This window comes from Argentina silus, assembly GCF_951799395.1.
Source record: "Argentina silus genome assembly, chromosome: 9".
Taxonomy (NCBI): Eukaryota; Metazoa; Chordata; class Actinopteri; order Argentiniformes; family Argentinidae; genus Argentina; species Argentina silus.
In genome coordinates this window covers 7,009,146-7,021,426 of record NC_139663.1, presented here as the reverse complement: position 1 = coordinate 7,021,426, position 12,281 = coordinate 7,009,146, and the positions used below count along the sequence as shown (strand labels likewise).

The 12,281-nt window shown below is 44.3% G+C and overlaps 1 protein-coding gene across 1 annotated transcript in view; it reads right to left on the bottom strand.

Moving 5' to 3' along the window:
* Positions 1 to 371: 371 nt before the first annotated feature.
* pde4a (phosphodiesterase 4A, cAMP-specific) overlaps positions 372 to 12,281 on the bottom strand; it is an 18,555-nt gene continuing 6,645 nt past the window's right edge. Inside the window, exons 7-15 of the mRNA XM_083676894.1 lie at positions 9,111 to 9,204; positions 8,820 to 8,983; positions 8,459 to 8,557; positions 8,172 to 8,336; positions 6,879 to 6,978; positions 6,420 to 6,574; positions 6,115 to 6,237; positions 5,735 to 5,917; positions 372 to 5,425 (exon numbers count right to left, since the gene is read on the bottom strand). Of these exons, the coding sequence (XP_083533020.1) occupies positions 4,874 to 5,425; positions 5,735 to 5,917; positions 6,115 to 6,237; positions 6,420 to 6,574; positions 6,879 to 6,978; positions 8,172 to 8,336; positions 8,459 to 8,557; positions 8,820 to 8,983; positions 9,111 to 9,204 (1,635 nt within the window). The 3' untranslated portion in view covers positions 372 to 4,873. The remainder of the gene's footprint in view (positions 5,426 to 5,734; positions 5,918 to 6,114; positions 6,238 to 6,419; positions 6,575 to 6,878; positions 6,979 to 8,171; positions 8,337 to 8,458; positions 8,558 to 8,819; positions 8,984 to 9,110; positions 9,205 to 12,281) is intronic.

Below are 12,281 nucleotides of genomic sequence, written 5' to 3'. Positions count from 1 at the left end.
TGTAGGGAGTATGTAGGCCTATCTCATATATTTATTCTGTGTAGTGTTCCACAGCAGGCTTATTTACTTTAGCATATTTCACTTACCTATGCACAGGCATTGAATTGTTCTTTGATTATATATATGTTGATTCTCTGTAAGGTGGGATAATAGCTTTTTAATATAACTTACAGAACACACATGTCTTTAGGCCTAAATTGAAATATATATATTGACATTAGGCCTAAAGACATGTGTGTTCTATATAGATGTGTGTGTGTGTGTGTGTGTGTGTGTGTGTGTGTGTGTGTGTGTGTGTGTGTGTGTGTGTGTGTGAGGAAATGATCTTGAAGCAAGAAACAACAAATAAAAGCCATTATGCAGGAAACCTATTTGCTTATATTATAAAAAATCTTCCTTTATTGGTAATTTTAACACACTTTACAGTACCGAACAGTGAAATAAAAGAAAAATATTCTGATATATAATTGTTTTATATATAGCTGTTTGCTTATTAAATGCATTTTATTCACAAAATGACACCTCAGTTCTCTCAGAGGAAAACCTTTCATAAAAATAATATAATAAAAAATAACTTGGACACATTTTACACATTACAGCAATATAATTTACAAATATTACAATCATTTCATAGTGTTTTTTCCATTTAATTTCCTAACTTGTGAACAAGTAACACATGAATTAAAGCCCAGAGATTTGTTCTCAGAGGGAGTCTAAATGACGAAAGTGACTTACGAAGTAGAGGTGGAGATCATTCTAAGAAATGGCTTCGTCATGAACCTTTCAGGACATAACTTGTTTTTTTCCTCTCGCTCCTTCAGCCACACAACATGTGACTCCATCCATACACATCTGTCAAACAATTGCAACCACTCCCACATGGATATTTTTTGTTGATCATGTCTTGGAACACAGGGAATGAGCTAACATGGAGTAGTATAATGATACAACGGTTTGGGACCAGGCCCAATGGAATGCAATCAGTGTGTGACAGTTAACTACCAATCCTCCAACACACATATACCCACACACTACTTCTACATATCACCGACCTCACTACCTGCCAAAAATAAAGTGCTGGTACAAAATATTTTTTGATGACTAATCCTTTGTATACAATTTGGATACAGTTCAATGAGTGAGAGAGAAAGAAGGGAAAGAGGGGAAGAGAAAGAAGATGAAAGAGTGAGGATGTAGCTTATAGTGCTTTAGTGATTCAGGTCTTTGACTACCTCTCGTTACAAATAAAGGTGGTTAATTGTCAGTGATAGTGACTTGAATCAATTTATAATTTACAATCCAACATTACAATATATACAAAACAAGCTGTGATAATGCGTATAGATATATTATCAATATGTAATTATAGTTCAATTTCTAGACCGTCCACCATAATGATACAAAAATAAAAACTGTACACAAACTGTTCAAAGAAAACATGTGGTATTTCCCATGGTTTTCTTTTCATTATTTAAAAAGAATGGCAGCAATTAATCAATTGAATACTTTTTTTTAATAAGAAACGATTGCTACAGTATTGTGTTAAAATGGCAATTCAATTGTTTTTATAGCTCATGACATAACAAAAAGCCACAAAAACAAAGCAACATCTTCAAAGTAAGACAGGCAGATGCATATGGGAATCTCCTATTCCAGTAACTGAGACAGTAACCTTGGATTCCTATTCCATCAATTAAAGGCCTGTGCAGTAACACTCCTGTCCAATCACAGAGCTGGTCAGACATCCAGTCTCCTATTCCATCAGGCACAGGCTTTTGCAGATAAGCTTAGTTACTGACCAGCAGAAACTAGCTTCTTTCGCATTTATAACAGCTATACCTGTTTTACCCTGTGAAGAATTCCAAGAATTCCAAATTGTGACCTATTCCAGTTGTGCTGATCAAACTGGTTATCCTGACGTCATTCAACAAGGCATGGTGATGCTAGTGAGTGACTGAGTGACTGAGTGATGACTCACACAGCACATGACAACAGAAAACATACACACATCTCTCCCTCTGTCTCTGTCTTCTCTGTCTCTCTCTGTCTCTCTCTCTATCTCTCTCTCACTCTCTTTCTCTCTCTCTCTCTCCCTCTCTCTCTCTCTCTCTCTCTCTCTCTCTCTCTCTCTCTCTCTCTCTCTCTCTCTCGCAATCCTTAACCTACTTTATTTTAAATAAGAAAAGTATTTTGAGAAAAAATCTTCTCTCTACATCCTGTCTGTTGATCTGCACCCCCTCAGGTTGAGCTAAATATGTCATTGTGCCCTCACAACTAACAAAACACATTATTAATATTGGCTATAACATTGCAGCAACATGTAGCCGCAATGTTACACTTTCCCCTCCATATGCAGATGCTTGGTACATCGTGTATGGACACACAAATACTCACAGATAGAGGCATACAGACGTGGTATAAATATACTAGGATATTTAGAATATATCTTATAAATCTACATAGTGGCAGGTATGTATCCTGCATTTGACATTAAGGCAAAAAAGCATCAAACATAACAAGGATGATTGTGGACTGCCAGTTCTCCTTTTGGCCAAGCTTCTCCCCTCTCCCCTAGTATTCATCCTCCCTGATATTCTCTACAGTATTCCCCAGGGGAGGCTGGTGGAGGTAGAAATCGGAGGACAAGCTCATTGTAATGCATGGAATGGAATGAGGAATGGTATCAAACACATTACAGTGAGCCCATCCTGGTTTTCTACCTCCACCAGCCTCCCCTGTTTGGCCTTACAATCACCCACCCTCACAAAACTCCCTTTGCTCCTTCAAAGCAACTCTCCCTTGATGGGTTTGCCATCTTTTGCTTTGGCGAGAACTGAAGAAGTATGTAACAGGAGACGGAGCGTGAACACACAGTGTAAGTGGGTGAGAGATGATCTGTGAATTTGTGCTGCAGATGAGATTATTCCAATTCTTCAACATATCTAGCAAAACCGTGAATAAATAGAAAATAGGCAAAACTTATGCTCCAAAGCATCACATGGCTTATCCTCTGAAAGTAAAAAAGTATGAAAATCAAGCAGGACAGTCCACTGGCGGTAGTGGTGGTGTGGTAGTGGTAGTGACTTCTCCTTATCTACAGTTCTGAGACATTTCATCACCAGAAGAGCAACAAAGGAAGACTTACAGCTGAAAACATGTCACCACAGAAAAGAACTGAGCATGTGACACACACAGTAAATCATAAACAGTTAAGATAAATCTTTAACAAGAGACAATCAAAAATGAAGACAAAAGCAAACACTCCTGTCCCACGATGCATTGCTTCACGGCAGCTCCATTTAGGAAGCTGGTGTTTCAGAAAGGCACACAGCCATCTTGCACCGGTAGCACTCCTTGTAAAGGGAAAAAGGGGCTGGGACCCTGTGGCCCCCTCATCGCAGTATCCTCCTTTCTTTCAACATCTTCCTCTCCTCTTCTCTCTCTCTCTCTCCTCCTACTCTGTAGATGTCCATACATTATTTTCTTTCCGACAGAAATGGAAAATAAGTCACTCAGAAGTGTAGATTTTCTGAAGAGAACAGAGTTCCTGTTGAAATTCTAACAAACATGAACTATTAATACTGACTGACACTAGTTAATACTCCATTTAGAGATGGCTTTTTCCAAAGAGATTAATTACCAATCCATGTTCCCCACATTAATACACACACACACAAACACACACAGTCAAGTGTGGCTCAGTTGGTAGAGCATGGCGTTAACAACGCTAAGGTTGCGGGTTTGATTCCCGCTGGGGCTATATATACTGAAAAATGTATGCGCTTGCTGCAATGTAAGTCGCTTTGGATAAAAGCATCAGCTAAATGGCATATATATTATTATCAAGGGTGTTGACATGTGTGCAGTTTACATTAGTGGTGTGTGTATACACTCACTGAACACTTTATTAGGAACACCTGTACACCTTCTCATGGTGGAGGTGGTGTAATGGTGTGGGGAATGTTTTCTTGGCACACTTTGGGCCTGTTAATACCAATCAATCATTGCTTGAATGCCACAGCCTATTTGGGTATTGTTGCTGACCATGTGCATCGCTTCATGGTCACAATTTACCCATCTTCTAATGGCTACTTCTAGCATAATAATGCACCATGTCACAAAGCAAAAGTTGTCTCAAACTGGTTTCATGCACATGGAGTGGCCTTCCCAATCACCAGATCTGAATCCAATAGAACACCTTTGGGATGTGGTAGAACGGGAGATTCACAGCTTGAAAGTGCACCTGAAAAATCTGCAGGAATTGCGTGATGCAATCATGTCATCATGGACCAGAATCTCAAAGGAATGTTTCCAACATCTTGTGGATTGAATGCCACGAAGAATTGAGGCTGTTTTGAGAGCAAAGGGAGGTCCTACCCAGTATTAGTATAGTGTTCCTAATAAAGTGCTCACTGAGTGTATGTGTAAGTACAGTGTGTGTGTGTGTGTGTGTGTGTGTGTGAGAGAGAGAGAGAGAGAGAGAAATAGACAGAGACAGAGAGAGAGAGAGAGAGAGAGAGAGAGAGAGAGAGAAAGAGAGAGAGGGAGTTTTGTGTGTTTATGTGTGTGTGCATTTCAGTTCCAGAGTGCTACACTATCTTCAATGGCCCATTATTGATGCTCCACTAAATTCCTCTTTGTCCGCAGTTCCTCATGGCATTAGCTGGAAAGACTCCAGCTCCCACTCCAAATCTACAGTTGCTGTGTAAATAACTTTTCGTTAAGCAATATTATTTTGTTCCCTTTTTGAAAAATAGATTTAAAGGTCTGTATTGTTTATGTAGTTCTTATTTGTTCTTGGTTTGGCCATCGAAAATAAAGGATGGACATGTGAGTGTGTGTGCATGTGAGGAGGGGGAGAGAGGAGTGGAACTCATGTGTCATCAGCTGGTGAGGATGAATCTTCCTCCTCTTCCTCCAAGGGGCTAATGTCAGAGTGTCTCTCCTCCATCCCCTCAACCTCAGACTGAGCTTGCAGCTTATCTCCCCCCTCCTCCTCCTCCTCCTCTACCACCTCCTCCATCAACACCTCCCCTTCCTCCTCAATGATGTCGTCATTCTCCTTCTCGACCACGCCTTCTCCTTTCCCCTCTTTCTTTTCTTCCTCATCCCCCTGACAGGAGTCCTGAGCCATGTGGTTCGGGGTAGGTTTTCCCTCCTCCTCCTCCTCCTCATCTTCCTCATCCTCTTCCTCCCCCTGCCCTCCCCGACTGTTGTCCTCCAGGGTGAGCTCAAACTGAAACTTGTCGATGCAGGCGTTGAGCTCCTTGTCTGGGGGTGGGGGTGGGGAGGGGCTCTGGGGGATGGTGCTCTGGTACCAGTCCCTGTTGTCCTCCAGTGTGTCCAGGATGTCCTGGGCGTCAGGATGCACCAGGTCTCCCCATGTCTCCCACAGAGGATGCACAATGTAGTCGATAAAGCCCACCTACAATAGGGGTAAGAAGGATAAAATGACTGTTAAACATGATAGAAACCAGCAATGTATGTGTGTGTGTGTGTGTGTGTGTGTGTGTGTGTGTGTTTGTGCGTGTGCACGGGAGGGTACGTGCATGAGTGTGCATGCGTGTGTGCGTGTGTGTGTGTGTGTGTGTGTGTGTGTGTGTGTGTGTGCGTGTGTGTGTGTGTGTGTGTGTGTGTGTGTGTGTGTGTGTGTGTGTGTGTGTGTGTGTGTGTGTGTGTGTGTGTGTGTGTGCATGTGTCAGTGTGAGAGACAGTGTACAGTCTGTTTATGTACCTGACTCTTTTCCACAGAGGCAGTGTGTTTGTCACACATGGGACTGATCTCCATCCCTCGCTCCCTCTCCTTGTCCCCCTGTCTGAAGAACTCCTCCATGATCCTTTCTGTCCACTGTCTGTACACAGCCAGGGGCTTGGTGGGGTTACTCAGGTCAGCACAGTGCACCATGTTCCTCAAGACCTGCACACACACAGAGAGGATGTAGGGTCATATTTCAGTCTCAATAAACAACACTGTATTGATGCATAGTACGTATGTGAACTGGAACTCAGACAGTAGAGAGGTCAAGTTGACAGCAAAGTTTTTTGTTTTTTTATCATTCTCCTCTGGGGTTTTTTTGTGCCGCCAGTACAGTAAGTTCAGAGGTCAAAATTCACCTGGATGCGGTCAGTGTAGTGGTCAAGCAGCAGCACTCCAGAACTGGTCACCTTCTTAGTCTCCACCATGGTCTTCAGATCTGCCAGCAAACTCATGTGTTTCGACATATCTGTTGCCAACACCTGCGTAGAACATTGGAATTGGAGAAGGTGAGACAGTATCACATCAACATAGACGGATAGACGAAATGAGCCATGGCAGAACTCTTGTAAGGTACTCTTCTACCGAGGCAGTAGAGCAGCTCAGAGTGTTGCATGTTGAGTGTGTGTGTGTGTGTGGGGGGGGGGGGGGGGGGGGGACTTACCATATCTATGACCAGCTTGCGCAGGCTCTGTCGCTGCCTCTTGCTGAGGTTCTGGAAGATGTCACAGTTGTCCTCATGGAGCAGTTTGAAGCCCACAGCCAGGTGGTGGTTCTCCAGGACGGACTCATCATTATACATCAGGGCTAGTTCTGAGTCTAGGAGAGAGGACACACCACACACACACACACAAACTGGGTCAGAACACAAAAACACCCAACTCGTGGACAGCTTAAACCGCAAAAAATATTCAGTTCTAGTCCAGATATAATGTTAATCACACTCTCATTGTCATTAACAGTAGCAGCAGCAGCAGCAGTAGTAGAAGCTCAACTACTTCTAGTCGTGCTACACTGTATTCTGAAGTGTATTTGACTGTGCCTTGGTTCAGGGAGCGGTGGTGTGTTGAGCTAGACTGTGCTGTTCTGTGTTTCTCAGCCTGTCTCTATTCTGAAGACTCACTGGTGTTTATGAGGAACTGGTTGGACACCCCAGGATGGTCCACATCATGAATGGCAGCAGCAAATAACGCAGCAAGGATCTCCAGATCAGTGAAGACAGCCTGACAGAGAGAGATGGGGGAGGGGAGAATATGTGTAACAGTGTTATCGACGCCATATTTGAACACAAAGGTGTAAGACATTTGTTGTAATGTAGAGGGCCTAATATTTCCATGTGTTCAGAGTTCAGTTAGACTGATAATGGGCTTTGTGTCACGAGTTAGTCTGCACTGTAAAACCTTTCGCTGTACATTTACAGTAATTTACTGGCACCACGGTTGCCAGCATGTTACTGTATTTTGCCAAACAATACTGTACTGTATTTTCCCTGTAATAATTAATTCCTGCAATTTCTACAGCAATAGCTTATTGATTTTTAAAGCAAATAATACACTTATTATTTGTTGGTTTAAAACGTTTGCAAATCAGGGGTAAGTTCCAAAAAGAACACAAAAATGTGAGCAAGAACAACACATTTTACACATTATAAATATTGTAGCGTGAATGTTGTATTGAAACATAGACAGTATCACAGACGGTAGGCCTACAGTACTTGAACCAATAACCCAGCCAAAAGGGATGGACAATACAGCAGAAGAACTAACAGGGAAAACCCCCAAACAACATCCCGGAAAGTAAAATACAGCAACATGAACACAGTAATATGAATTACCCACAATCCTTTAGCATAGCCTGGTGTGTATTATCAATGGCATAACCAAAGCGGTAGTATACAGTATATTAGTGTAGTGGTATATTAGGAAAAGACAATTGTTATTATTATCGTATTCCTGTGTTCATGATGCTGTATCTTACTTACCATTATACCTACTGGGATGTTGTTTGGGGGTTTCCACTGTTGCTTCCTCTGTTGTATAGTCTAGCAGTGTTGTTGGTTCAGCCTACCGTCTGTGATAAGTTGCTCCCTGACTGATGTCAGGTACTTAAAGTAATTTTACAGTAAGATCTGATTACAGTACTGTATAACATTCCAGTTTTGTCATAATTTCCCATAATGCAATGCAGTCTGCTGTACATATAAAACATATTTGTGGTACTTTATTTACTCTGTATCTTACAGTCATTTACTGTAGAAACTGCAGCCAAGTTTTACAGTGTGTAGTTCCAGAAGACTGATGTTCACTTCTGAACTTTGTTGTTAGAGTAAAAGTACACTGCAGTGGTTGTGATGTGGCTAGGTTAGAGCTGTGGTTGGGCAGATGTGTGTGGCGTGTCGCTTGTCTCTGTCCCTTACATCCAGAGCGGGGGTGGACAGCAGCACATGTGTTGACTGAGTGACGTCTGCCGCGTGGAGGCTGTTGTGGTAGGCCACGTTGGCATGGTAGTGGTCCTCCAGGGTCATCACATAGGTCACAAATGTGTCAACGGGAATCCGAAACGTCTTCAACAGATCCCTTTCCTGCATCAAGCACACAGACAAACCCACCGTCATATTCATGAATAGAAAAGTCGACATCATCATGTCTTACATGTCATTATAACAATAATATGCATAAGTTATAAACAGCCCTTTTCACACACCTGGAAGATGGCAAACATGATGCAACTGAGTGGTCTATTATTGGAGAACTCAGCCAAACGAAAGATATTAAGGCCCCACTTGTTCAAGTCATCCAGCTCCTGTTCAACAGGGAACAAAAAACACATACATCATTGTGTCTTGGCTTGTAGCATTTTAACTGATTTTGATGCACATTTATGGAACATTCGCCTGAGAGTGTGTGTATGTCCAGTGTGTGTGTGTGTGTGTGTGTGTGTGTGTGTGTGTGTGTGTGTGTGTGTGTGTGTGTGTGTGTGTGTGTGTGTGTGTGTGTGTGCGTGTGTGTGCGTGTGTGTGTGTGTGTGTGTAATGGCCCTAAGATAACAGGTACAGTGTTTGTACCCTGGCCAATGCATCCTCTTGTTCAGTCTTGACACCAAAGCGTGGCATGGTGGCGCTGGACAGGCTGGAGCTGTGTGTGAGCTTCTTCACCCCACTGATGTGACACATGGGCTTGTCTCTCTCCCTTTGGGTGGGGGACGGGATCTCAACCTCATTCTGCTTATCTGAGGGCCATACAAGTCGGAGGTCAGCTTTGATAGGGTGGTTTTGGGGTGAGAATAAAGTAGGGGCATCTAGCGGTACAGGAAACATGGGCAGGAATAACAGTGAAAGGTAAAAGGTTGGACTTACCCAGAAAGGTAGTGGAGATGTATTCAGATACCTGGTTCCCTGAACGACTCATCTCAGATAAATGAGAGAGTTCCCGGTTTAACATCCTCTTAAACTGAATAAGACAATACAGAGGGAAGGAGGGAGAGGGAGAGGGAAAGGGAGGAAATTAGTACCAAAGTCCTCAGTAAACAGAAAAGGTGGAAATAAATCCAATCTGTGACATCAGGCTCACACTTTGCCCTGAAGCATCACTGCCAAACAACCCCAAATATTCATGAAACCTCAATAAACCACACCAGAACAAAGCCATATAGTAGTTCATATTTTTGTAGAAACATCAAACAACATCATATTCTGACATTTTCTCACCATACCTAACCATGGCTATTGAAATTGAACACAAATAAGTACATATAACCTGTCCATCTATAGTGAAAACACATACAAACAGGCCATACAAGTCAACAATGTCTGTATTGAAATTGTATAAACAAATATTTGTATTTGCATCAAAATATTCCAATACCTATTCATTGTGGTCATTGTGTAGGATGAGGCCACAGAGTAGGAGGTAGTAAATTACAAATTAAAGAATGAATTAGCGAACTATAAAACATGAATGTCTCTCTTGTTTAGGGGCTCACTGCAGCAGCTTGTCAAAGAAACGATGTTGAGAAATAGTGAGATGGCTGACATTTTTACATCCAAATCATAATTCTCTGTTTTTTGTTTGTGATTATGTCACCCTGTGTGCTATGACTGCTGGAATGTAGGTGAGAGAAACATATATATGATATAATGATTAATATGATTTAACAGATAACATAACATTGCATACAATCATATTTCAATATGACATTATAGCATCTACAACCAAAGGGGAGTAGGAGTCTGAGGACTGGAAGTCAAGCTCCATGGTTCCAAGCCGAGCCAGTCACGTGCAGGCGCAGTGCGATTCGGACAAGACCCCTCAGTCTGTGTCCTACTGACTGATCCTTCACACATAATAATCTCCATGGCAACCGGGGAGGTTGCCCTAGCAACTGCCTCCTCACAGTTAGTCCTGCAACATGATGGGAGAGCGGCGGCTGCTCGGGTGACAATCTGAGAGAGTAGGCAGGTGTCTCTGACCTTTCCCAAGGTCAACCCTCCCCTCTCCTACTCTCTCTCTCTCATTCTTTCTCCTAAACCGTCCTTTCTCAGACAGACACATGAATTACCCGTTCTTTTCCTCCCCATTCCTTCACACCACCTCCTCTCTCTTTCTCTCTTCTCTCTCTCTCTCTCTCTCTCTCTCTTTCTCTTTCTCTCTCTCTCTCTCTCTCTCTCCATGTATTCCCTCTCTCCTCCTCCAATAAGACATTGATAGGACCAGGACATGAGGACACGATAGGACAGACAGACAGGTATCTGAAACCCAGTCAGAAGCCCTAAACAGTCAGATAGTCATCCAGCACCAGGTGCCCAGTCAAGCCCAGTGACACAGTTCTGCTGCAGGCCCTCGTTCCACAATGCTGAGTCATAGCTGCCAACCAACACATACCCAGTGCCAGGACCAGTGCAGTGCCAATGCCAGGGACAGACAACACACTTCCTCCTCCTACTGACTAAGGAAACACACGGTGGCAACACAAAGCTGTGAGAGACACAGGGGGGCACCGTCAGTCCTCTGATGGCTGACATATGTACCCAGGGATACGTGCAACCATAGGAGCTGCTCCTCCTGAATTTCAGGGGGCTGAATTAGCCAGCAGGTTGGGGGGGGGGGGGTGGGGGTGGGGGTGGACATCCTGTATCAGAGCAACCCAAGAGACTTAACCATCTCACTGCATGTCCTACAACCATTTACAACATATGATACTTTTTAAGGGAAAGAGAATATTCACTTCAAATGGAGAAAAAGCTACTCAGAAGAGAAAAGGTTTATATTTTAGGAGTTTGTAAGTTGTGAGTTTATTGCATACATTCCCAGTGCCACAGACAGTTTAAAACACTGGGTAGAGTTGAGGGTTAATAAACTCAGAAACTCTGTGCCTGTTCCCCTTCAGTGAATACATGCATAAATAATGCATAGAATGTGAAAAACAGAATCGGTAAGGGAAAATATAAACACTCACCCACCAACCTACAGTACACCCTATTATGCCTCTCATCCACAACAACATACTCAGACTCTTACACTCCTCCCCCCTCACCATTTATATCATCTGTTCTTTTTCCCTGTCCCACATACCCCTTTCATTCTCCAAGCCACAGAAGTAAAAAATAAATAAATAACAGAACTGTCTGACATGGCTCTATTTTCAGCCTATGTGAAACCTCATGGACCTAACTGAGAGATGGTTGCCTCTTATACACAGCAATGGGGTATGATGTAGTATGGTAAAAAAGAAAACTTGAGCACTCCAAAACACCTCTATCCAAGATGGCCGCTTCTCTGGCCTCATTCCACTCCCAGCCCTCCCAACCCTACCTGGTCCCACCAGCCGATGAGCCAGGGTCTGGAGCAGGTCTCACAGAACAGGTCCACAAACGGGGTCTGCGCTCCGCTGCCGTCCCACCCCCTTCCAGAACCCCTCCAGCGGCTGCTCCCAGGTCCAGCTCTGACCCTCCCATCCCCTGCAGGGGGCTGTAGCTAGAGGAGCGGGGCAGCCGGTAGCCCCCCGGCACGGGCGAGGGACAGGGGGATGGGTCCGGGTCAATGGCCTCCACCACGCCCATGCTGAGGGTGACGGGGGTGTGGGCTTCTGGCACAGGCAAGAGGCGCGGTAGTGGAGCGGGGAGGGGGCACTGCGAGTGCCCCAGAGGCATGAGGGCGTCGTCAGGGTGTTGGGGGGAGAGGCCGCAGCCGGCCAGGCCGGGACACTCCAGAGCGACAGGCTGCCCCACGGAGGGGGCGAGGGGCGGAAGGCCAAGGCAGAGGCTGCTGGTGCTCACAGTCCTTCCCTACATGCAGCGCTCCCCAAACCAAGCCACCCAGTCAGTCCAGAAACGGGCCCCAGCGTGGTCCACAGATAAGGGTCCCCCCGTGATCGGCAGGCCAGGAGCCCCCTGGATCCGGCTGCTGTAGAGACTACATCTCATCCCAGCTGGTGAGCAAAACTGACCCAAATCAAACAGCGGGGTGGGGGAGGAGGAGAGCGGAGCGGGGGAAGATGGAGAGCGGAAGAGAGGGAGAGAGGGACCGTC